Consider the following 27,182-nt stretch of genomic DNA (forward strand, 5'->3'; position numbering starts at 1 on the left):
CCACTCTCCGAGGGAGCTTGTTCCACTGTCGAACAGCCCTTACTGTCAGGAGGTTCCTCCTAATGTTGAGGTGGAATATCTTTTCCTGTAGCTTGCATCCATTGTTCCAGGTCCTGTTCTCTGGAGCAGCAGAAAACAAGCTGGCTCCCTCTTCAGTATGACATCCCTTCAAATATTTAAACAGGGCTATCATATCACCTCTTAACCTTCTCTTCTCCATGATAAACATCCCCAGCTCCCTAAATCATTCCTCATAGGGCATGGTTTCCAGACCCTTCACCATTTTAGTCACCCTCCACGCTCCAGTTTCTCAATGTCCTTTTTGAATTGTGGTGTCCACAACTGGACACAGTATTCCAGGTGGGGCCTGGAATCAAAATGGAGATTATCAGAAATCAGAAAAAGAGTAAGACGTGAAAGGGCAGCTATGAAGAAACAAGATAAGGGCAAGAAAATCAAGATCATAGCGTTTTTGTTAAATGTCCTAATTTCTCTCTCCCCCTCCCTTTACCATCAGCATTTCCAAAGCTCATGGCTTGCAAAACAGGGTAGAAACCTCTCTCTCTCTTTTCTTTTCTTCACTTTGCTTCGTTTTGCTTTGCTTTGCTTCTCTTCACCACCAGCATTTCCCAGGCTCATGGCTTGCAAAACTGGGTACAAGCTTGGGCATACTCTCTCTCTCTCTCTCTCTCTCTTGTCTCAGCAGCTGTTTGTTAGCTCTGGCTAAGAAGGAAGGGCTATCACTCACACACAGAGAGAGGAGAGCATGAAGGGACTCAAATGGGGAGCTGTTTAAAGATCCCTGGCTATAAAGGAAGGGTTGGCATTTCTTCTAGGAACTTTATAAGCAGTATTAACTTACTGCCATGTATATAAGTTGACCCACGATTTTGGAGTCCATTTTGGGGCATAAATTTTTCAACTTAGCGTTGAGTATATACGGTAAGTGCTTTCCTTTGCCACTGCTCAAGTTGTGCCATTTTCTCAATTGAATGCCCCAAGAGACAATTTGGTAGCATAGCTTTATGGCCCTCCATTTAATAGCAGCCACAGACTGACAGTGAGGAGAGTTTGAAGGTTAAAAACTTTTAATGGGAAAATGGGAAAGTTTTGTAGGCGCATCCCAGAGAACAAGCCTTGATATTGCATAATTTGTCTGTTTGGGTTTTTTAAATTTATAAATCTCTTACTAAATATGCTTTACACCTAAGGTGGTCATTAAAGAAAATAAATTATCCATTACATTGCTTGCAAGAGAGCGCTGTAGAGAAAACACTTTTATTTTATTTAAATCTCTTGTCATTTTCTCCTTTTTAATTACCCTTAATAGAAAGAGATGTAAAGTTTTTTTGTTACAAAATAATAATGTTAAGCAACCTAAGGGATAAATGATCATAATTATAAATCCTGATGGAGGTGGGCTTTTTCTCCTTCTGCAGTCTTTTCTGCCCCCACATGTACATTACTTACAGAATAAAAGTGTAGTAGTTAATATTTAAAGTGGAGTGCATTGAATTAATTTACTCTCTTTGAAGGACATTTAACAAAAATGCTATAATCTTAAAATAAAGCATAGTTTCAATTTTGGATGGGGATTTTTTTAAATAGATATCTGCATTTAACACCTGCATCTTTCTGCCTGTGGTATGACTTTGGCACTTTGGATTAGTCTCAGATGTTGCATGGTTTTCTGAAGATAGGGTTTAATTTAGCTCCCAAACCTATTTTCAGTGATAGTACAATGGTTTCAAAGAATGTGCAATGCCTTTCTCTTGCAATGTAAAGAACTGCATCTGTACAGAGCCCCATTTTTTTCTTTTTTTCTTTACTCTTCCCTCCCTTCCAGGACCAGCCCTATCATTCCACAGCATGTGGTGCCAGCCTCATGGGGTGCCAGCCATAGGTGGCAGATGTTGGGCTGCAGCTATTCATCCCTGGCTTCCCTCCATGTGGGATACAGCCTGTCCTGGGATTCCTAAGCTGGTTTCAGGTGTGGTAGAGAGCCATATACCATATGTCAGTGCTGAAGTATGGTTCATCTGCCATTCCAGTGACCTTCAGACACCAGAAAGCTTTGGTGATGTGCATAGAATGCCATCTTGTTCCCTGACTCATGGGAAAAAATGTTTTGAGGAAGTTCTACATATGCCTTCCCCACCATTTGAGATCAACTTCCCAGACTACAGATTATTCATGTATATAAAATTAGAAATTTTAATTTAAAAATTGCCCCCCAAATCCTGAGTCACCTTAATCACGGGTTAACCATGGATTAACTTTCGGACCTTGGTATCAGTGGGGAATCCATTCTGTACTCCCCTCCCAGATATCAAAAAGTGTGGGATCTCAAATCCCATTCTCCCTAATGGCAGAGTGACGTGCATGTGCCTGCTAGCATGGCTGCTTGCACATGTTGTCACTGGGGACGATGAAGGCTTGCCATCCTCAGATGGAAGCCGCACTGTACTGTACTTTAACTCCTACAGTGTGGCCTTGTTATCCACAAGCTTGCCCATGTATGAATGGCAAGACCTGTTGTCTCCAATGGTAGCACATGCACATGGCCGCACCGTCATTGGGGCAACGGGACTTGAGGTACTGCATTTTTTGTTTTGCATCCACAGAGTGGGGGGTTTGGAACAGATGTGAAGGTATGACTGTATTAAAATGGAACCATTCCCTATTGAAAGGCAAGAGTATAATCTGTCCTGGAAGCACTGATCCCTCTTCTATTTTCTCATCCATCCAGCCTTTAGTGCAAGCACTGCTAGGCCTGCTGGAATTCTATAAGTTCTTTGGCATTGCTTTCCTTTGCTTCATTCTTTAGATCTTTTGTTATATGCCTCTAAGTTTTACCTTCGACTTATCGACAGGTCATATAAAAATCCGTAATTCAAGTGTGCATGGTATATATCATTCTTAGCCAGTGTAGTGTAGTAGTTTGATTGTTTGACTATGACTCTGGAGATCAGGGTTTGAATTTTGACTTGGCCATGGAAATCCACTGGGTGACCTTGGGCAAGTTTTTCAGCTGCAGAGGAAAGCAAAGGTGGAATGCCCTCTTAAGAAATCTTGCTAAGAAAATCCTGTGATCCTTAGACTCACCATAAACCAGGAACAACTTGAAAGCACACAACAACAAAAACAGCAACAACTGAACAATTATTTTTATGCCATTATTTGTTTATCTGTGAAGAAGAAAACTCAGAAAATAAACACAAGGTCTAAATAGGGTTGACATGTTCTCCTGATATGCTAAGAGCTAGAGCACTAGAATAAGGTACAATAGACAAGTGAGGTGTACATATTTTGGGAAGAATGCTTGTATTGAATTTGTATTATTTATAGCCTTTTGTTGCTTGATTGCCGCATGTTTTGGCCAAATGCAGAAATTGTTTGTTCAGAGTGGAACCCTTGACTTCCAAGCCAGAGTCCACATGGCATTCTGTCATTAAATAAACTGCTGAGTTCAATCTGCTGTCAGACCACATTCATGAACCTTCATGTCACTTGATGGCTGAAATCTCTTCACTGGCTGCCAATTAGCTTCTGGGTGCAATACAAGGTGTTGGTTATTACCTTTAAAGCCCTACATGGCTCGGGCCCAAGTTCCTTGCGGGAGTGCTTCTCCCTACATAATCCGCCCTGCACTCTCAGAACATCTGGGAAGTTCTTACTAGAATATTATAATACCAGGTTAATAACAACTTCACATAAGGCATTCACAGCTGCGGCCCCAAGATTATGGAATGACTTACTGGAAGAGATCCATCTCATTACTACCTTAGAGGCCTTTAAGAAGCCACTCAAAACGGATCTCTTCCGGCGGGCTTATCCACTGAATTCCATATAAAAGGGCTATGACGACTGCTCTTCCTTGACTCTGATTGTTGGCTAATGGAGAAATTGTAATTTTTAGAGAACTAATAGAAATTCTTGGTAAATTCAATGTTAGTATTTTATTGTTGTATTGATTGTAAATTGTACTAAGTGTCTTTTAAGGTTGTAAGCCCGCCTCGATCTGTGGGAGAGGCAAGAGGTATAAATAAACTATATTATTATAATATTATTATTATCATTATTATGGTGCCCCAAGAATTTCACAGGCTTTTCTTAGGTAAGGACAATTCAGAGATAGATTTGCCAGTTCCTTCCTCTGAAATATAGCATACGGTACCTGGTGTTCATTGTCAGTCTCTCATCCAAGTGCTAACCAGGGCTGATCCTGCTTAGCTTCCATGATCAGATGCGATCTGGTGCCTTTAGGGTTGTTGTTGTCATTGTTGTGTGCCTTTCAAGTTCTTTCCAATTTATGATGACCCTAAGGTGAATCTATTGGGGGTTTTCTTGTCCAGGTTTGTTAAGAGGGGGTTGCCTTTGTTTTTCATTGAGACTAAGAGAATGTAACTTGTCCAAGGACACCCAGTAAGTTTCTGTGGCTGAGTAGGAAATTGAATCCTGGTCTCCATAGCTGAGCAGCGATTTAAATCCTGGTCAAATCACTTCACAGCTCTGGTTCTCACCTTTAGGTTATTTAGGACTTAAAAGTGTTAAAAGATATTCCCCTTCATCTGCCAAATCCTATGCCAGTCTTGGTATGTCTGTTCCGAAAATCTTTTGCCCACTGTGTACCTACATGTCAGGAAGGCACTGAGATGTAAATGACCTAAAAACAAAAAATAACATTTTGATGGTGTGTAGGGAGAGCAGTATATCTACTTCAGTCAGTTGTTCGGTTTGAAAAATTGTTTTTTTGGCTCTTTGATATCTTTAGCAATTACCTCTGCCTAACAGAAAGATAAAGAGTGCAAATTTAATCCATCTTTGGTTGACCTTGTGTTGGTAATGTGAAACAATGCAGTCATATACAGTGGAGAAGGACAAGTCTTAGGGGTGCTTCTAGGAATATTTCTGTTCCTCCTGTGATGCTGTGTGTTGCTCAGTGATAATGATGAAAGAGGTTGTCTTTCTCTGGGAGTAGCAACCCTAAGAGAGGATCACTGCTGTCCTAGATACTTTCTATTTATTTTGTTTTTTGCTTGAATATAAAAGCAAAGCAGTTTATCTTGCATAGCGTGTCCCTCAAACTCCTTTCTTCATTTTCTTCTCTTCTGCTTCTCAAGAGAACAGAAGCAAATTAGCTTTGCAAATATATCAAAGCTTCTAGCCCAAAGTTACCTGTGCCTGTCATCTGTGGCACACTGAAAGCCTGAAGTGGTGGTGGCAGTATCCTGTCTAACAATGTAGTTGGATCACCCGGAGGCTATATTTTTTTAATAATAATAATAGTAATTTTTATTTATATTTTCCGCCTCTCCCTGCAGATCGAGGCGGGATTACAACAATAGAAACAACATTACCATTTCATTTTACCATTTCATTCATTAATAATTGCAGTGCATATAGCATATAGTGTAAACAATCAACTATGCTGATTTCATTGGCACAGTTAAACAATTATCCATTCTTTTCTGAAAGTCTAGGCTTGTTTGGCTGAACCAGGATAGATATCCTGTCGTGGTTGTTTTAGGTAGGCTTAGGTCCTGAATTCTTTTGGCCACCAGTCAAGGTTTTCTGAGACCCTTGGATCTCAACCTAGGTTTTCTATACCCATTAGATCTCATTCATGAGGCTAGGCTCACCAGGTCATAGCCCCTGAGATTTCAGAGTCAAAACCAGAGATCTGGGGATCCTTGGTGATGTTATGTGGGTGGCTCTGGTAATATCATTGCAAGCAGGCACTGCTGATATCATTAAGTATGATACATTAAGCTTGAACCACAGTTGTGAAGAGCATGGTGTTCAAATAAGAAGCACGGAGTCTAACAAATGTGAAAAAGTGTCTATAGGTGAATAAAAAAGATCAATTTTCCCAGTAGTGTTTTTAAAGACTTTCCCAAGTACTACTTTTAACAAAACATGAGAGTGGTAGACCAACCACAGAAAGAAAGTTTTCCAAACCCCAATAAAATTTTCCACTGGTTTTAATGGGTTGCTGCAATTGACCATCTGTTTCTTTCTTTTTAAAAAAATAATTAAAAACTTTTATTTATATTTTGCTTTTTGTTAAAACAATCAAAGCGGCTTACAATATTAAAATAACACAATCATATATACAAAGTATCCCCCCTTAAAAAGAGATTAAACAAAAAGGTTATATTGTGGAATCTCACCCATGAAATAATAGTCATACCATGTCACCAGTAATTTTTTGGGGAAGATAATGCTAATAAATCAACAAGGCAATCCACAATCTCAATTGCTTCTTCAGGAGGCTTCTGATCATTGAAAGTAAAAAGACTTTCCCCAATCATCCTTCAGGCAACATCTTGGACTGCCTGAAGGAAGAGGCCCCTCCCTCCTCAACTGTCATCTCGGCCTCAGAGGGAGCCATCAGGCAGACCCAGCAACATCAGGGACTGTCTGAAGGAAGAGGCCCCTCCCTCCTCAACTGTCATCTCGGCCTCAGAGGGAGCCATCAGGCAGACCCAGCAACATCAGGGACTGCCTGAAGGAAGAGGCCCCTCCCTCCTCAACTGTCATCTCGGCCTCAGAGGGAGCCATCAGGCAGACCCAGCAACATCAGGGACTGTCTGAAGGAAGAGGCCCCTCCCTCCTCAACTGTCATCTCGGCCTCAGAGGGAGCCATCAGGCAGACCAGCAACATCTTGGACTGCCTGAAGGATGAGACTTCTCCCTCCTTTAACTCTATTTTGTTTTTGTTTTTTTACGATTTTACTGTACACCGCTATGATCATCGCGGAATAGCGGTCTATAAATAAAACATATTATTATTATTATTATTATCCTAAACTTAGCCAAGTCTGACATATTCAGAAGTCGCAACCAGAAGTTACATCCTATTATGAAAATTGGCCAGTTTCTAACCAAGTTGGGGATGGTATGATCTGAAACCTTCAACTCTTTTACCTAGATGACTAATTAAAACTTAAACAGTTAAATTTCTTCTTCCTTATGCTCTTCTTTTATTCATATTTTATTCATGTCTGGAACAAATGAGCTTCAGACAACATTTCTCTTCTTTTTTCATTGCACTTCAAGACACATGGAACTCCTCTGCAGTAAAGAGATGTCTGCAACAGAGGGCATAAAGCACAGAGTGGGAATATCGACAACAGGGGAGCAATTAGCAAACTGAGCCGCACTTTTACTGTAACATTGAGTCCCTAGTTCATTTTTAAAACCTTTCTTCTTGCAATCTGAAGAGTATGTAAAAACAAGTATTGCCTGCGGTTATTATTCTTCTGGTATGGATTTGCTTTTAAATTATATATTTTCTATCTGTTATAATACATTGAAGCACCAAAATGGTGTTTGACTTGGGATGTGGAAAGCACATAACCAAGTTCAGGTATGTGTTTGTATAAGAAATTCAGTGGTGATCTTTCAGCTACCTCTCAGCATAACCCTGGCTCCTTCCAAAGATACTTTGGAATATCAGTAATTGGAGTGGGCGCGCGCGTGATATGGACTTTTTGTAAAATGTTATTTTACGTATTAAGGTAATTTGGTTTTGTAAGTATTGAACAATAGGGGTAATGTGTAAGGAACTGGCAGGATTGGTGAGTGAATGAAATGCTGAGATTAAAAGGTGATTGGTGCAATGTTTAAAGGGAATAGATTCCACTTCAACCTGAGGAAGAACTTCCTGATGGTAAGAACTGTTCAACAGTAGAACACACTCCCTTGGAGAGTGGTGGAGTCTCCTTCTTTGGGGGGTGGGTTGAGGGTTTGGACTATATATTTTAATCTTGTAAGCCGCCTCGATTGCATTTTGTAGAGAGGCGGGATATAAATAAATTTTATTATTATTATTAGGTTGGATGGCCATCTGCCAGGGGTGCTTTGATGGTGTATTCCTGCAGCGGGGGGTTGGACCTATATGGCCCTTTAGGTCTCTTCCAGCTCTATAATTATATGATTCTATGATTTGATTAAGGATCATGGTCAGGGCTATTAAGTTCAGAGACATAGCCTTGTTCGTCTGGAATATCAGTATGCATAGGGATCCTGTGGTACCTTTGAGGCTACCTGAGCAAAAGCCATGAGAATGGTAGGCCAACCAAAGAAAGTTTTCATTAGCTTTTTATAGACTTGGTCTACTTCCTCAGATGCATGGAGTGAACTGGTGCTGAAGAAGTAGACAAAGTCTGCACAAGCTTATGCGACTTCTTTCGTTCAGGTAATCTCAAAGGTGCTACAAGATCCTTTTGCACATTGAACAGTTAAAGAGATTGGTTGGTACAGATGGATCTGTAGTGTGTGGGGTGAATATGGGTTAGGGTTGTGTCAAGTCAGGTTTAGGAACTAATGAGTGATGTTTAAGAGTTAGTTTGTAGAGAAGAGTGTGAGTGAAAGTGAAATATTTGTTTTAGGTGTATTTAAATTATTGATCTGTTTTGTTATGTTGAACTTCTGTTAATAAAGTATTGCTTTTATATATCCTGGGAAGGAGATAGATAGATAGATAGATAGATAGATAGATAGATAGATAGACAGACAGACAGACAGACAGCTAGAGAGACAGAGAGAAGATAAAATAATTAGGTTCAGACATAATGTCTGTGGTGATGACAGAGGATAAAGAGAGTTGATGTCCAGTGGGTCCAAGATTCCTGTGTAATAAAAATTGCACAGGAAACTTGAGAGCATTTAGTAGATTCCTACAGTGGTAGGCACAGCTGTGGGACAGGAAAAGATTCTTACATGGCTGTCAGCTGTGGCTTTTCCCACTCCGTGTCATCCATCCCCCCCATGTCATCGGGGACATGGCTAAAAGGCCGTGCTCACCCTTTCTCCTTCAATCCATTCCTGCTGATCTTACGGTGGCAGGTAAAGATATTTCTATGCCACCAGGCTTTTGCATGACCGTGATGCTGTTCTGTTTTTGTTTTAAAGAGTTTTAAACTTTAAATTTTAATAATGTAATGTTTTTTAATTGGTTTAATTTTTAATTGTTTTTTAAACATGTATTTTGCATGTTTTATAGTGTTTTAACTGGGACTGTTTTAGATTTATAAGCCGCCTTGAGTCTCTGTACTGGGAGGAAGGCGGGATATAAATAAACATAAACATAATAATAATAATTCACAGTGGCAGTGGACTCCTCACGAGGAGACTGCCACCACTGTGGGGAAGCAGATCCGGGCAGACTTGGTCCTCTCCTTGGTTGCCGCAATGGCGATGTCACCACTGAGAAGTTGGGCCAGGTGCACTCAGCCTTCTCCTTTGTCATGGTGGCAGTGACTTATTATTATTATTATTATTATTATTAAGCTTTATTTATATAGCGCTGTAAATTTACACAGCGCTGTACATACAAACTTTTTAATAAGATGGTTCCCTGCCTTCAGGCTTACAATCTAAAAAGACATGACACAAAAGGAGAAGGGAAGGCGATCAGGTTCAGCAGTTTTTCTCTCCCTCTGAGGCCTGGACCAAGGCAGATGGACTGGAGGGAGGGCTCTTCTTCGTAGTCCAGGCCAGGCCTGATGGAGCTGGGCCTGCATCTCTTGAGGGAACTGCTGTTGCCACGGGGAAGTGGTGCCAGGGGCACTTGACCGTCTTCCATCTTGCAGTGACAGCACCCTTGTGGGGAAACCGCCATTGCTGTGGGGAAGTGGGGCTGGGCGTGCTTGGTCTCATGGCAGCAGTGGCCTCCTTGGACTTATTCATTTGTCCACTGCCACCATTAAGAAGTAGGGCCAGGCGTGCTCACCCCTTTCCTCGGCGGGAGGACAGCCCAATTGGATGTCACTCCTCTTCTGGGGTGTGGGCTGCACCAGCGCACCCCTCTTAGTGAACCCACTGGGTGTCAGTGGTGGGGATCTCCACTCTTGGGGATGACAGTGACATTGGTGGAAGTCTTCGCATATGGTGGCAGTGGCGATTTAGACAGAACTTTACAAATGGTGGGATGAGGAGTAGGAGCCTCATAGGGGGTTCTATGAGTCTTATTACAAAAAGGGTACTGTAATTTCTCCAAACTCTGCCCAGGAGAAACACCCATGGCTCTTCTCAAAAGAGGTTAGTTTCTGAATCAGGCTCTTTGTCTAGTGGAGGAGGAAAGAGGAGTTGAGGTTTTGTTTTTCCCTGTTCAGATCACCCTAAAGTGAATGGACTCCTCTTTGTCAAGTGTTGATTCAATCTCAGTAAAGTGTGGTCTTTGAATTTTTAAATGGCAAATCAGGTGCATCTGTTCTAATTAGCTGAGTTGTGGCAGAGGACAATCCTCTCTAACCTTATTTTGTAATCCCACTGGAATCAGGAAGTCCCTTCTGTAATTAATTATATCAATCTAGTTTCTATCATTACTTTTCTACCTAATTAAGTGCTTCCTTTTTTTTAAAATGACCTTTAATAATGCTGGTTCAGCAACAGCTAACTTGCAAGTTCCTTATGATTTTCTTTGGAGGTAAGAATCATTGTGCAGCCTCTGTTCTGCCTATCTGTCTAGAGTCAGTGAAGGGTACTGTCCTGTAGGTCACATTATGCCCCTGGGACCACAATTTATAGCCCATGGAGCCACTATATTTTTAAAATACCTGGTGAAAATTTAGTAAAAAACACTTACCGACTCTGCACCACCAGAGATCCCCAAAACATGACAATTTGAGATTTTTTTGTTCCCCAAGTATTCCCCCACAATCTCCCAAACCTAAGAAAAAGTTCAAAATGGAAATAGGGACAATTTGATCCATCTCTTTATTTATTTATTCACTCCTGGAACCTCCTCCCCTTACAAGCACGACTCAACACGTCTCTAACCAGCTTCAAAGCCGAGTTAAAGACCATATTGTTTAGGGAAGCGTTCCCAGGAAGTCTGTGATTGTGTCCTGGTTGTTCAGATGCTTGACTTAATAGTGGATATTGCTGCTTTAACTTGTTTTATATGATGTTTTTAATTTGTTGCTTTAACTCTTAGATTGTACGCCATAGGCAGGTTTTTATATTCTTGATTTTACTTGGTTTTGTACAGCGCCGTGTAGATTTACGGCGCTTTATAAATAAAGCTAATAATAATAATAATTATAATCTGCCTTTTTCACAGACTGGGACTCAAGATGGCTTACAAAAGACAGAAAATAACAATAAAAACAGACATAGTCATGAACATACAAAAGTTGAGATTAAAAGAGTATTACACTCACAGCAAAATTAAAATCATTTAAAATACAGTGAGCCCTTGGTATCCACTGGGGTTGAGGTCCTGGACCCCTGTGCACACCAAAAACTGTGGAAGTTCAGGTCCCATTACATAGAGTGGTACAGTAAAACGGTGTCCCTTATATAAATTTGGCAAAATCAAGGTTTCCTTTTTGGATTTTAAAAAAAATACTTTCCAAGCCATGGATAGTCGAATCTGTCGATGCAGAATCCATGTATGCAGATAGGAGGGCCAGCTGTATTACTTTAAAACAAAGATTAAAAACAGTACAGCGCCATTAAAAAGCTTTCTTTTGTTAATGACCAATTACTAAAGGCTTGCTGGAATAGAAAATCTTTCACTTGCTGCTGGAAAGACAGAAAAGAAGGAAGCATATTAACCTTTCTAGGGAAGGTGTTCCAAGGTCTGGGAGGAACCACAGAGAAGACCCTCCTCTGCATTCTCACCAAATGTTCTTGTGAAGGTGATGGGATAGAGAGAAAATGCCTCCTTTGAAGATCTTAGAGTTTGATCAGGATCACATGGGAGGATATGGGCCTTCAGATAGCCTTGACCCTGAAGTGATGTGTTGTCACTTGTGTGGCCTGTGGTGGAAGAATTAGTGTTTTGGGGGCAAAAAGGAAGAAGTGTGATTACTGGGTGAAAGCTGCACAGAATTCTGTCCACTGTGTTATTTTTCCCAGTTGGGTTTCCCAAAATCAATTTTTTTGGCCAGGATAAAAAAGAGTGGCACGTAGTCCTTCCATCCCTACTTAGGTCTGAATTTAAGTCCAGATGTAGTGGCTAAAACAACAAAGTTTTGGGGTGCCATGCTTCCCCCTCCCCCAGAACCAGATGAAGAGTTCTGGAGCAATCAAAAACCTGCACATGTTGCATAATTTTAGGTTGGCCATAATAAAGGTAAAATGGTTTACTTGTTATGTAATTTCATAACAAGTTTCTTCTTTAAATTCCTATTACTTTCTGCTGCACAATTATGAAACTCTAAAATCTGGTTAGACATCTCAGATATTAAGGCTTGAATTTTAATGAGTACAGAATCAGTTTTGTCTAGACCAGCTCTGGACATTTTTCTGGCAACCACATTTATGATTTTGTGTAAATCATTCTCTGTTTAAATTCTGGCATCAGAGGCAATATTTATTTTCCCGTTTCTAAAACATGGCTTCAATGTAGCCCCTTTAATGGTTTAAAACCATGGAGACACCAATTCTATTTCTTATTTCCAGTCCAAATTGCCACTTAGTTTGATCTTCAATTTATGCTATCAGTCTCTCTTAGCTCCTAATTTCACTTGGTTTCACTTTCAAATACTTTCTCAACTGAGACTACACTTTGAATACTTAAGCTGAAAATTGTTTATACTCACTTGAGCACAATAAATCACCAACTGAGGTGTGTTTGTGTGTGTTTCCATCCCTGTTCAGTATGGACCATCCAAGCTCCTTCAATAATGTTGTTAAATCTTTGTTTGGACAAATTTCTGTTTAGCCAACCTTAATGAATGCTTGAGATTTTCAGCTGTGGAGTGAATCATGTTGTAGTTTCCAGGATGCACATCTCTGCCATACAAATCCCCACCTGACTGCTGAGCATGGGGGTTATCTGAAAGACTGCATTTTTGCCTTTGTGGAATCCTTCCATATTTAGAATCATAGAGTTGGAAGATAATAATAATCCTGAAAAGCTACAAGCAGAATGCAAATTGTGCTACTAACAGTTGGCTATCTTGACCAGAGCCGCTTTCAAGTCGTTTGTGACTTAGAGCAACCCTTACATGAACCCCTTATGAGGTTTTTCTGGAGAACAGTTGTTCAATTGAGGTTTACCATTACCTTCCTTTGAGGCTGAGAGAATGTGGCTTGCATAAAGTCACCAAGTAGGTTTCCATGGTCAAACAATGAATGAATGAATGAAATTTCATTTCTAGACCGCTATTCCTTGCAGATCACAGCGGTTTACAAAAACACCATCAAAACCAATACATAGCCCAACAATGCAAACACCCACCCATACCATTTAAAAACAATACAAGGGAGGGCTTTTCTTCTTCAGGCAGGCAGTTGGAGCCAGCCTGCCTCTCTCCCCCCCAAGATGGTGGAAGAAGGGAGGTCTCTTACAGTCCTAGGATGCTGGGACAAAAAGCACTAGGTCACACAAATGTTTTTGGATGCTCTAATCTAGCCATGTAGAACATTCTTTCCATTACAGCAAAAAACTGTTAATAGAAAGACCAACATAGGATGAGCTACCTCAAGGTTATGAGATTTGACTATTATGATTTTAAAACATAGGCCATTTTATGGCATGACATTGAAGGATTTTAAAAATCTGAAGTTGAAATATGCTTGTGCTGAATGGCACAAATGCAAGCAATGAATAAAAGGCTCAAACAACAGAGATAGCTGCCCATTTATTACAATACTAGTTAAATGGATGTGGTGGGTGGAATCCTTAACCACAAATTCCTAGCTATCATAGACCTTTGATTCTAGACAAGCAACTACAATTAAGGAAGATTATTCATTAGTTATGTTAAATTGATGTTTGTGAAATTCACGATGTTTATGAAAATGGGGAAATTATTTACCAAGGTCAAGTTAATAATAATAATAATAATAATAATAATAATAATAAAATTTTTATTTATATACCGCCCTTCCATCAGATCAGGGCGGTTTACAACAATTAAAATACATAAACAGTAGACATTAAAATCATACAAGAATTACTTAAACCATAAAAGCAAAAAACAAAAAGCCCCAGGTTAGCCAAACCCATTGCCAGTGCGGCAGGGGGGGCATATGGGACCTTATTCAGGGAATGCTATCCTAAACAGGTAGGTCTTCAAGTCCCGTCTAAATTGGGCCAGGGAGGTAGCTGAGCGGAGCTCTATGGGCAGCGTGTTCCAAAGGGCCGGGGCGGCGATGGAAAAAGTTCTCCTAGAAGTGGAGACGAATCTCGCCCTGGGAACCCTAAGTAATTGCTGCCCAGATGTTCTGAGGGTGCGGGGCGGAATGTATGGGGAGAGGCGGTCCTTCAGGTATCCTGGGCCCAGGCCATTTAGGGCTTTATAGGTCATCACCAACACCTTATATTGCGCCCGGAAAAGGGGGGGGGGGAGGGCATGGACGCAGGGGATGCATGGGCTGGGGAGGAAGGGGATAACATCATTTTGAGCGGAGCTCCTATTGAGGTTGTGTGGGGCAGGGGGAGGTATGGCGGTGGGAGAAGGGACTTGCGTTCCAGGGGAAGGCGAGATCGATGCTTCATATCTATCTCCCCTTCCTGTCCCTCTCCCAACCCAAGGGACCTGAGGGTCACTCCAACCGTGCCACAAACCCTTTCGCTGCTCCTGTGCAATGCCAGATCGATTAACAACAAGACCCACATCCTCCACGACCTGTTGGAGGACCGAAGTTGCGATCTGGCTTGCATTACCGAGACCTGGCTTGGGCCTGAAGGGGACGCTGTGTGGGCTCAGGCCCTGCCTGCCGGGTTCTCGGTGAAGGACCAGCCCAGGTTAGGTGGGTGGGGTGTGTGTGTGGCCTTGATACATAGGAACACCGTGTCCCTCACCAGGAACCACATCCGACAGACGTCCTACATCGAGTGTATTTACCTGACCCTAAAGGCGAGGGACAGTCTAGGGATTCTGTTGGTGTATCGGCCACCCGTGCGCTAACGGACTCCCTTAACGAGCTGACACAGCTGGTCGCTGAACTGATGCTGGAGACGCCCAGGCTACTTGTCCTGGGCGACTTCAGCATCTCTCTCACGGCCAGCTATGTTCCACCCGGTGCGGCTCGCGAATTCATGGATACCATTATAATGTACTTATCTGCCCTACAGATGTTAAAATGAGTTCTTTCTGAAATGTATTGATTGGAAAAAAATATGTTTATTTGGAAAGGGAAACAAAACAGCAAAACAGGATTACCTTGCAGATGACACTGAATTAATTGTGTGCTCACAACCCAAGTCTCCAGCAATCCACAATCACAAACTCTCTCACATGTAGAGTAGTAGAGGGATATGTTTCCAGGAGAGCTTCTTGGTCTGAGGACCAGGTGTTGAGTCTCAGGGTCTGATTCCAATTCCCCAGTCCTAAGGGTGGGGAGAAGGAATCTCAGGGTGAGAATGCTGCCATGTAAAGTGTGTGTGTATACATACATTTTTTTTTAAAATGAGAGAATGTTCTTTATTTGTACAGGAATTGTGCTTAATGCTTCATGTAACACCACTTAGTAACACCACTATTAGTTCCCTCTTGTAAGATCACCATTGTCAACATCATCAGCACTTGCCTCCTGAGACATCAAAAGGGGCCATCTCTTAATGTCTGGCCCCTAAACCTAAGGGCCTTGGATCGTCTTGACCAGGCAACAGCTCTAGATCCAGTAGTTGTGGAAGGGAATTTAAGATATGGTCCATTTTGTAGTCCTCCAGCCACTGATATTATGGCCACAAAGTGTAGAGAACCAGTGTGGTGCAGTGGTTTGAGTGTTGGACTACGACTCTGGAGATCAGGCTTTGATTCTTGCTTGGCCATGGAAGCCCACTGGATGATCTTGGGTGAGACATGCACTCTCAGCCACAGAAAAGCCAGGATTGGTTCACTTTAGGATTCCCATACGTCAGAAATGACTTGAAGACATGCAGCAAGAAACAACAATAGCACAAAATATGCTCAGTGTATACAGAGAAAATTATAATTTAAAACAAGAAGAGAAGGAGGAGGAGATTTTGATGATGGTGATGGTGGCAGAGTACAGAACAGGTTATAGAACTCTTCCTTACATCCATGAGAAACTCTACAGTGAGAAGATTAGCGATGATGGAGGATATCACTCATGTCTACAATTTTTGTGTATGTGCCAAGGGTGGGCAACTGCATATGGGATGAGGTTCATTTTCACACAAAAACTCATGTATTTTTGTACAGGATAATTTTCTCAAACACTTGTGGGTTTATGAATAGTCACCAAAAACTGCACAGTAATATTAATTTTCTCCCACAGTAGGAAGAAAACTGAAAGCTCTTTGTCCTGGCATGCAGGGACAGAACACTCAAGGGCTTACAACCCTAGTCTGAAGGTGGCGATTGCAAGGTCATTGATAGGTGTGTAGGATCAGATTGTACCTAGAGATTGATACTGGGACAGTGAGGAACTAGTTTGTCCCCATCAGTGTCTGACAGTCTATGCATAAAGTTCATATATAGGGTGGGCAACTCACTTGTTTCTGTGGTGCCACTTGTAATAGGAGTCTTATCAAGCCTCATCAGATGATATTAAATTGTACTTATGGGAAGGTTGTGGTGTGTGAGGTCCAATCCTATCCTTAACATCCTCATGCATGCCAGCTCCATACCTGATTGCCCCATGTTGAATGGACAAATCTGAAGGGAGTTCCAAACATGTTCTCCTTGAATACTTTTAGAATTCTTCCTGTAGATTCTCTCCATTTCATGGTGTTCTTTCTGTTCTTGGGTGGTATTTGGTATGGTTTGGGCATTTAAAAAAAAGATTTATACTCCTAGAACTATCTGCATTAATTGACTAGTTTTCAGTTTTATGTATAAGATACTTTGGGGGCTGTGATGAAGTGTTCTTATTGGATCCTGCCCGTAAAATCTTATAGACAACCCACATATATTGGTTGAATTCAAAGACAGCCATGTTAGTATGGAAAATCAGTATGCAAAGGGATCTTGTAGCACTGTTGAGACTAACTGAAGGAAAGAAGTTGGTAGAATGAGTTTTTGTAGACTTAGGGCTACATCACATTCTTCTGAGGAAGTAGTCTGAAGTCTATGAAAGCTCATGCTACCAACTTCTTTCTTTCAGTCAGTCTCAAAGGTGTTATAAGATCCATACATATTGATGGTCTCCCTTTACGGTGCACTCTTCACTATCCTACTACTATACCTTTCAACCTGGCTTACTTATGTGTGTCTTGGACAGACCATCTATTTTAAAACAAAAATACATTTCATTTTTAAAAGTATTAATACATTAGGTATATCTGATGTTACCTATCTTCTGCTATACTAAAAAAATATTAATACTTTCTATGATTGTTGTTTCATTGCCACCTATGCAGTTGAAAGTTCCATTTCCTACTGTATTGAATTCCTGCACCAGACCCTGGGTGTCTGTACGGTATATGGTTACCATGAAGATGCGTACCACAATCTTTGATGATGTCTAGGGCTGCATCTGCACTGAAGAAATAATGCAGTTTGATACCACATTAACTGCTATGGCTAAATGCTGTGGAATCCTGGGTTTTATAGTTTGTTGTGACACCAGAGCTCTCTGACAGAGAAGGCTAAATGCCTCACAAAACTACAGTTCCCAGAATTCCATAGCAGTGAGCCATTGCAGTTAAATTGATGTCAAACTGGATCATTTCTGCACTGTGGATAAAGCCTAGGATTCTTCAGCTGACTTCCTTCTCCTAAAAAATCTTTATTTTGGTCTAGCAGTCATTCTTCTATCATTCTTCCATGGAGACTTCCTGAGACTGATAGACATGCCCAGCCCAGAGCTTTGATTGTTTAACTCCAAAAAGTTTGGATTATTTTTTTCCTTTGTGTATTCAAACTTATCTGAAGTGCTGAATTAAGGTTGCCATCTGTTGTTGTTTTTCCTGAGAAGCTCCTCATTTTAACATCTGTAGGGCAGATAGGTACATTATAATCCTTTTCATGTGGTTGTATTTACTGAATTTGTCTGGTGCAAATGGGAGAGACTTTCTTTCTTTCTTTCTTTCTTTCTTTCTTTCTTTCTTTCTTTTTGAGGCATGCTCACATCTGTTCATATTCAGGATGGAAAGAACCTGAGGCTTTAAAAAGTTTGCATTTAGAGAAAGGGACACTTACACATTTCTGTACTCCTGCATAGGAGTATTTAAAATTATTTTGTCTTCTGTATGTCCTGATCTGTAATACATATCATAAGCTGTGATGGTGGTGTGGAATATACACCTAGTACAAACTAGTGTACTTATTTGGCTATTGGTGGTTAGGCAACTTTGACGTATGGTGACTCTATAAGAGAGAGACCTCCAAGATCTCCAGTCACAAGCTGCCCTGCTCAGATCCTGCAAGCTCAGGCTGTCACTTTTTTTTTTTATCAAGTGTAGTACAACCTTCCTCTTTTCTTACTGCCTCCTATCTTACCAAACATGATTGTCTTTTCTATGTGAGTTATGTCTTTTCATGATATGCCCAAAATATGACATCCACTGTTTAGGCATCTAAACTGGCTATAAAGAAACTATTTTAGTTAGAAAGTTTACATAAAATGAGAACTAGTGCTGCATAGCATATAATGGCCTGAATCCAGTTGCTATTACTAGTGAGAGTAAATTGATTTAATCAATAAGATGTCCATGCCTTGGCTTTAATGTGTTTGTGTGCATGTGCTTACAAGTCGGCTGTGGGCATATGATGACAGTTGAATTTCATAACTTTTTCTTAGTCAAAGATTGGGAGGGGGTTGGCCAGTTCTTTCCTCTGAAATACAGCCTCCAGCACCTGGTATTCATTGGCAGTCTCCCATCCAAGTATTAGCCAGGGCTGACACTGCTTAACTTCCAAGACCACATAGGATCTGGTGCCTTTAGGTCTAGGATGTTTAAGCCATCTTGGCTTACTGTCCAGAAACTGAGTAAGTGGATCTACACTAATTGGGATTACCAATTGGATTTAGACCAGTGTTTGACTGGAGCTAGGAGGACCTGGGCTTCAAATACCTACTTGGCTATGAAGATTACTAAGTGACTTGGATCAGTTGCTACCTCAGATGGTTGTTATGAGAGAAAATGTTGGAGGGATTCCTACACAGTATCCTATGCTGTTTGCAGGAAGAGTGAGATTGAAATGAAACAATGATTTTTATGTTGTCATGTCCAATTAAAACAGGATGAGTTAACTTCATAACTGCTGTTCTCCTACTGGGTTAATTGTATAATCTTCCTGCCATCTGCAGAATAAGAGTAAAAAATATTGGAGTGTAGGGTCCCCCCTCTTTTTGGTGAGAACAGGGAATTGTGGGCTATGTTTATCAACAATTACTTCTCAAACTGGATGCCCAGACATGAGGATGATATTGATAGGATTTAAATTTTGTGGGTTTGGGATATATGGTGTGCATTAGATCAGACATTATTGGTGGGATTCTAGATTGGTTTCCTTCTACTTCCACCTTTACCCTACTGCTAGTGTATAAATCTCTCACTGAATGCAAAGGGTAAGGTGGAATGCTTTTTAAAAGGCAATATATTAGCATGTTTACCACTTTCTCTTTATAGCTTTCTTTGCAGACTCTAATCATTCTCTGGCTTGTGATTAATATCTGGGACTGGGGCTAGCATGTCTGAAAATTAAAAGTAACAGTCTCCAAACATCCAAATATTCTCCCCATCATCCATCCACCTGTCACAAGTCCAGGTTGAACAAGTGTGAGAGTAATCTCTCCCCTCCCCATATGGCAAATGAATCTAGGAATCTCAAGTGGTAGGGTTCTGGAAAGAGAGATGGCCTTCATAAATAGAGAAGATTAAACACTTTCCTGCACAAAATTGCTAGTATTTTGTTTAGTGTTTGCTTTTCCAACATTCTTTATTTCATCAGAAGGTTTGTCACTGTCCTTGTATGTACAGAACACCACTGAGGAATTTTGCTTGTTAGACTGAAACCCTTTTTGATCCCCCCTCCCCAAAAATTCCTTACGTCTGATTCAGAGCTTGGAACCTTAGGTCTGAAAATTAATTTGATAATGTTAAGCACTGGAAATTAGTTAACCAATTCCATGTCACAAACAGTCCTAATTGAATTAGTTTTAATTTGTTCCATTATTGTCTATCCATGTGCCATTTAGAGCATGTTTGGATCCAGACACAGATTGTCACTGTTGACCTTAGGGGAACATATTTTATTACTAGCTCCTTCAAAGGGCTCTTTTTGTCCTTTAAAGTTGTCTTCCTCCAAAATATGCAGAGAGATCTAGTAGCACCTTTGAGACTCAGCCATTCCTTTTTCAGCTGGCTTCAAGGCAGACAGGAGCAGCAGCGGTGTTCACCATTGACCCAATCCATCTTTGGAAGGGGCAGCTTCAAGCTACCCCTTCCACCTGTCTGTTTCACCCCTAACGGAGAGAAAGAAGTTGGCAGCATGAGCTTTCATAGACTTTAAGTCTATGTGGTTAAGATGCCAATTTCGAGGATCGAAAGATCGACAGTTTGAGGCCTGAGTGCTGCATGATGGGGTGAGCTCCTGTCACTAGTCCTAGCTTCTGCCAACATAGCAGTTTGAGAGCATGCAGATGCAAGTAGATACCACTTCAGTGGGAAAATAACAGTGTTTGGTGCAGTCATACTGGCCACATGACCACCAGAGTAGTCGTCGGACAACACTGTCTCTTTGGCTTAGTAATGGAGATCAGCATCAACCCCTATAGTTGGTTACAACTAGACATTCATACCTTTACCTTTTTATCTTTAGTTTTAATGATCAGATATCTAACAGGTTGGCTCTTTTCTACACCCATCTTATCTGCAGAAGGGAAAGATGGAGGGGAGCACCCAAGAAAAAAGAAATGGGGATTTTATTGAGGAAAACCTTTCACTTAGAATCATAGAGTTGGAAGAGACCCCAAGGGTCATGCAGTCCAACCCCTTGCCATGCAGGAATACAGACTCAAAACACTCCTGACAAATGGCCATCCAGACTCTAATTTTCCAAGCACAGCACTGTTTGAGCAAGATTGTTGTGGTGGTGGTGGTGTGCCTAAGTCACTTTTTTACTTATGGAATCCTTAAAACAAACCTATCAAAGGGTATGATCATTAGGTGCCTTATCTATTTTCTTGGCACATTTCTTCAGAGGAGTTTTGCCATTGCCATCCTCTGAGATGGGGAGACTTGCCCAAGGTCACCTGGTGGATTTTTATGCTCGAATGGGGATTTGAACCCTGGTCTCCAGAGTTGTAGTCCAACGCTCAAACCACTACACCAAAAGGAATTAATTGCAGTCCACCCCAAAGAATAATATACTAATATGATACCTTGTATTAAAATACCCAGTAGAAACCACTCCAGATTTTTCTCCTCCTTGTATGTAATACAAGAAGATCAATGCGGCTTTTTACCACAATGACAAATGAAGCAGAATATAAGAACGATGATTACTCTAATACAATACTGTGGGAAAAAATTCAGGGGAAAAATCAGCACTAATATTTTTAGATGCTGAAAAAACATTTGACAGTGTGAACTGGAATTTCATGGTAGAAGTCATGAAGAGAATGAATTGAGATGAAATGAATTAACTGTGATTTCTCAGGTTAGCATATATATCCAACTCTTAGTGGTGTGATTCATTCCATTTTGTTTACTTCCCTTCAAGTAGATAACCACATTTTTAAAACAACAACAACAAGCCTTCTCTATGTTTGTACTGTGTTTTTAGACTATAAGCTGCTTTGTGTCCCAATTTTGGGGTGAAAGCAGGGTACAAATATAATAATAATAATAATAATAATAATAATAATCCTCTTCTTCTCTCGTTCCAGGTGCTATAGCAGTTTTGATCCCGCGTCTGGATATAGTTATTTCATTCGTTGGAGCTGTAAGCAGCAGCACTCTGGCTTTGATCTTGCCACCATTAGTTGAAATCTTCACTTTCTACAAGGAGAAACCAAGTGTCTGGCTAACACTGAAAGACATATCTATAGCCCTCCTTGGAGTGATTGGTTTCTTAACTGGCACTTACGTGACTGTTGAAGAGATTATTTGTCCTTCTTCCATAGCTTCTGTCAATGCTTCAAACACATCTGGATGTTTCAATACTACGCGGTTGACCGTGGGTGCCAATTAATATTTGGATGACAAAGACTCTCCCAAGTTTGTTATATAATATATTTGGATATATTTGAGAACCAAAGATGACTGATTTCAAATGTGAAGGCTGGAGATGACAGTTAGTTCAATGGATTCCTGAGAACCTAAACCTACTCCAGCCCAGTGTCCAAGATAAAATTCTCTCAATTCCTTTATTTTCTTTTATCTTAGAATCATAGAGTTGAAAGAGACCTCAAGGCTCATCCAGTCCAACCCCTGTTTTCTCTGACACCTCCCACTTAGCCTTCTCTACGTGAGTTGGTCCCCAGCCTTGATGCCAACAAAGGCCCTGAGTATCCCACCTCTCCCTCACTGACAACTACCGGACTGCACCACCTCCCAGTCTGCAGAGTTCTCTAATACTCTCCCAACCAGACCTGGAACTCCGAGGATGCCTCTTACTCGTAGAGCAGCAGTCCAGCCTTCCCATCCTAAGGATGATCCTTCCCTTCTTTCCCTTTCCATAACCTCATCACCGGACTTCTACCTCCTCCCTCAATATCTGCTTCACCCTCTCTTTTATCTGCTTCCCCTCCTGATCTTCTCACCATATTCTCCAATGAAGAACACACTAAAGGTCATAATAACCTTTAGTGTGTGTTTTTGCAGATGGGACCAGACAGCAAAACACTATTCAGTACCATATATGGCCAGCACCGATTATGATGGTCTTTCCTATCAGATTTCTTAATCTTTTGTGTCGCTTCTGTTGGTATTGTTAACCGCACAGAGGTTAGTATGACAAAAAATACAAATGCACTTTTTATAGTCATGGTACTTAGGAGCTTCCAGTGGGTTATGTGGCTCAAATTCCCATACATTTAGCTATCCTCTCTCCCAACATTTTCTTTTCCCTTGAAGGCAGATGACTCTAACATGAAGTGTAACAGAATTAACAGCCTTCATACCAGGAGGCAATGAGTGAAATTGAATGTGCCTGCAAGTTCTTCTAATGTCTGAAAAGGAGTATGTCTTAGGATGTAACTCTTTATCACAGTGGTGTCTTTACATGACACAAAACTACAAAAATAACCTCTGCTGTGATGAGATTTTACCATTTTTGCTTTCGTTCATTTTAGTAAAAACAAAGCCATATTCATTAATGGTCACATCTGCTTTTTAAACGAATTTTCCTCCATCTCAATTAATTGCAGCACTACAGATCTGCACAAATTTTTCTATTTATTCATAACTTTACAGAGCAATTCTATATTTGTACTTTAGAGCTATTTATTACAATGGAGATATTTCTGCAGAGTTTCACTTTAAATGGAAATAACAAACAAGTTACAGTTTTTTCATCCAATTTTCAAGGAAACAGCATTTTGGTATTTTGTTGATGCAATGGATTGGAAGATTTCATGGGTTAAATCCAAACTTAGATCTAATTCACTGAAATAAGTAAGATCTAATTTAATCATGAGCAACCTAAGGTTCATGGATTTCAACAAGACTACCCTAAGTATTGCAAAGTCTGGGTCGAACCCAGTGTTTTTAGCTGACTGGAAATGAATTGGTTTTTAAATCTTAAATCCTGTTGGTAATCCTACATAGAGAAGCCTGTGTGGTGTAGTGGTTTGAACATTGAACTATGACTCTGGTGACCAGAGTTCAAATCGCCACTTGGCCATGGAAACTGACTGGGTGACGCTGGGCAAGTCACACTCTTTAAGCATCAGAGAAGGGCAATGCCAACCCCCCTCTGAACAGATCTTGCCAAAACAAAAACAAAAACTACCCACCATGATTGCCTTAGGGTCACCATAAGTTAGAAATAACTTGATGGCACACAAGAACATCAAAGCAGACTCTTTACATCAGTGGCATTTACTATGTTTTGCATTTATGTATTGACTCATCATTCACACATTTATTCAATTGGTCTAGGTAGGATTATGCAGTAGAATTCAGCTCTATGTGTTAGCAGGCTGTGCATGTGAGTCTGATTCATTTGAATTTTTTTGTATTTTGTTAAGATTAGGAGCCTTGTGTGCTCAGAGTTTTATCTGCTATTCTGCTGCATCTAATCCATAGGAATTCAACCTCAACAGAAATTCCAGTGTAGCCATTGTACAGTTCACATTTTTCCAATGTGTTTTGCATAGAATGTGTTTCCAGGGATTATGGGCAAAATCAAGCAAAACTGACACAGATCTAAGCACACATCATTTTTGTACTCTTCAAACAAGGATGAAGTGAGAGTTTTAGATATTTAGAAAATTTCCCCCTTTATTATCCATTTAAAGGCTGAAACAACACAGTTCATATGGCCTTGCTTGTATGTCTTTATTATCAAATTTTATCATTATCTTATGACACTAAGGGCAAGTTTGTACCCAAATCCATTTGGTTCTGTTCCCCCTTCTTGAGATCCATGACTCCTTGCCCAGTTTATCTGTAGTTTTTATAGAAATATATGTTACAGTGAGCAGGTGGAGAGAGGTCTGTGAATCAGGATGATGTGTGTCTGGCTGTATATCACTATGCTGCTCATACTTCCTGCAGGGGCAGAATGGCTTCTGTTCATATTCTACTTCTCCCTGATAAGTGGTAAATACATCAGATCTTAATTGTATATAAAACCTCAGTCATGCTTGCACCATACTGTTTTATGTAAGGCGTCTATGCAACCATGACATTGGCACTAATGTATATAAATATACTGTACTAATTTTATAGTATGTATGAGAACTGCATGATGAAAACTGAAACCTTCCCTTTTGGCTTTGCAGTTTCCTTCTGTGGTCCACCATACCCATTTCCTGATCAGACTGTAAATAGTAGAATAAGGCCACTCCTTGTTATGCACGATGATACTAAAATTCATATTGGGAAAGGAACAACAACACAGCAATAATATTCAAAGACATAGCCATGTTAGTCTGGTAAATCAGTATGCAAAGAGATCTTGTAGCGCCTTTGAGACTAAGGCGGGTTACAAACCGCCATAAAGTACGCGCTCTGCGCGTACTAGGGTTAGGAAGGGCCGTATTAGGGTTAGGAAGGTTCTTACCTTCCTCACGGCCTTTTCTCCCAGTACGCGCGGAGCGCGTCGTAAATGGCGGCGCCCATCCACATGGGTGCCGCCATTTTGACATCTTGGACGCTGTGCGTCCAGACGTGTTGTGGCGGAAGTGACGCCGTGAGGGTGCGCTCCGCCCCTCACGGTGCCACTTCCGCGTTTCGAAACGGAGCGCCATTTCGGCGCTCCTTTTTTGCTGTGCGGGGAAGCCTCGCGGTCTGGCCACTGGGGCTTCCCTACACAGCAAATGGCGGCGGCGGGAAAACAGCCCCTTGAGGGCTGTTTGTAACCCGCCTAACTGAAAGAAAAAAGTTGGTAGCATGAGGTTTTGTAGACTTGAACATACTTTCTCATGTATACATCTGAGGAAATAGGCTCAAGTCTATGGAAGCTCACACTACGAACTTCTTTCTTTCAGTTAGTCTCAAAGGTGCTTTTCCATATAGCAATAATATGCTACTGTCATGGCTTTCTGTTTAGTTAAGAACCAAACCACGGTAGTAAATCTGTATGTTTTAAAACTGGATCTGCTGCAGTCATGTAAAGTTTGGGGTAGGGAGTGTTTTCCTTCAGGCACACTCCCTTCTCATACCTCAGAATGAGCACTTGTTACAAGGAGGTAAAAACAATGTGTGTGGGAAAGATCCATGTTCCTCTCCTGTGTGCTTGTTTTGAACCTTAAATGTGGTCTCCTTCTCTTTTTCACTTGACTGTGTAGCAGGTTAATGTTCAAATGCATAATTCTGCTGCTGTTCTATCTAGTTTAGTTGTGATGCTGAATATTCTGTACATAATTTACCTGCCCAAAAAATACCTGGTACAGGCAAAACCAATTTTAATTTTGCTTCCTTTGGGGAGTTTTGGCAGTTTTCTGTCCATGTGTGCAGAAGATATGCTACTGCCAACTTTGTTCGGATCATATGTTCTCTGTCCTGTGAATCACACTTGGAGTCCTCAGTGCAGAATGTGTGCCAATACACTGAAGGATCTGTCTTGGACTGATGCTTGGCTGACACTAGTCTTTGGCCATACAAAACTGATGGGAAGACCGGGGCTTTGCTCTGCTGTCCAAAGTCATGCTTGTTAAGCCCACAGGTGCCTTTTGTAAGCAAAGAGGAGGGGGGAGGAGGAAGAATTCTCCTTGAGAAGCTGAATGTCCAGCATCTCCCTCCCCTCTAAAATGGAGGCAGACGATCACATCCAGAATTGATGTCATTGGCAACTCTTGTGTTCTGATCCTTTGGAAGATTTCCACTTTGAAAAATCTTGGTGGTAAGACATCAAACAGTCATGCCATGCCACTGAGGTTGAATAATCTCTCATCTAATCATCCCAACACTTAGCTATCTTTTAACCTTTTTTCTTGTGCTTCACCTGCATATATAGCACTTTTAAAAATTTCTCTTTGGAACATTAAAAATGCTAACAGATGGGGCTTAACCTGACACAATATGGTGTCTTGGAGTATTCAGTGTGTTTATGTGCACAATTTCTACACTGTATTTCATGTTTTCCTACTGTGTAGGATCTTATTACTTCTTGATGGCTGATTCAAAGCAGTCATGCACAGGTGCAATGCCTGTATGTCAGTGGCACTACTTTAATATTCTTGATAGTATTCTGGTATTCTATGCTTGGTATTCAGTAGATCTAAAAACACAAAGAGGAAAGTTCTTCAGAAGGCTAGCATGTCTAGGCTAACATGTAAAATAAACTTTGAGCAGTTGGCACATGTGAAACAGAGTTCCAGGGAATGCTTGCCAAAGACTGTTAACTTAAAAACTAAACTAATGATGCCGGTGGTTTTAAAAATGTGTATAAATGAGATGATATGCTTAGATGATGACAGCTGGAACTAATGTATGACTCAGAGATGAAAACAATGATATGTATTTAAAGGGGCAACAGAAATGATCGTTTGTAAGTAAGATAAACTATACTGGTGGGTGTTCTTATTTTTCAAAAGCATAGAATAGAATGGAATTATGTTTATATGCAGTATGCAAATGTATTTAAGTAGGTTATATTTTGGGCACTTTTAATGTAGCTTATTCAATGGCTGCA

The 27,182-nt window shown here is 40.8% G+C and overlaps 1 protein-coding gene across 1 annotated transcript in view; it reads left to right on the top strand.

The window, feature by feature from the left end:
• Window positions 1-23,252, top strand: part of SLC36A4 (solute carrier family 36 member 4) — a 151,047-nt gene extending 127,795 nt beyond the window's left edge. Inside the window, exon 11 of the mRNA XM_089508259.1 lies at window positions 21,769-23,252. Within this exon, the coding sequence (XP_089364385.1) occupies window positions 21,769-22,073 (305 nt within the window). The 3' untranslated portion in view covers window positions 22,074-23,252. The remainder of the gene's footprint in view (window positions 1-21,768) is intronic.
• The last annotated feature ends 3,930 nt before the right edge of the window (window positions 23,253-27,182 follow it).

The sequence above is a fragment of the Sceloporus occidentalis genome, unplaced genomic scaffold (genome assembly GCF_023333645.1).
Source record: "Sceloporus occidentalis isolate IW3139 unplaced genomic scaffold, rSceOcc1.0.p SCAF_2, whole genome shotgun sequence".
In the NCBI taxonomy this organism is placed as follows: Eukaryota; Metazoa; Chordata; class Lepidosauria; order Squamata; family Phrynosomatidae; genus Sceloporus; species Sceloporus occidentalis.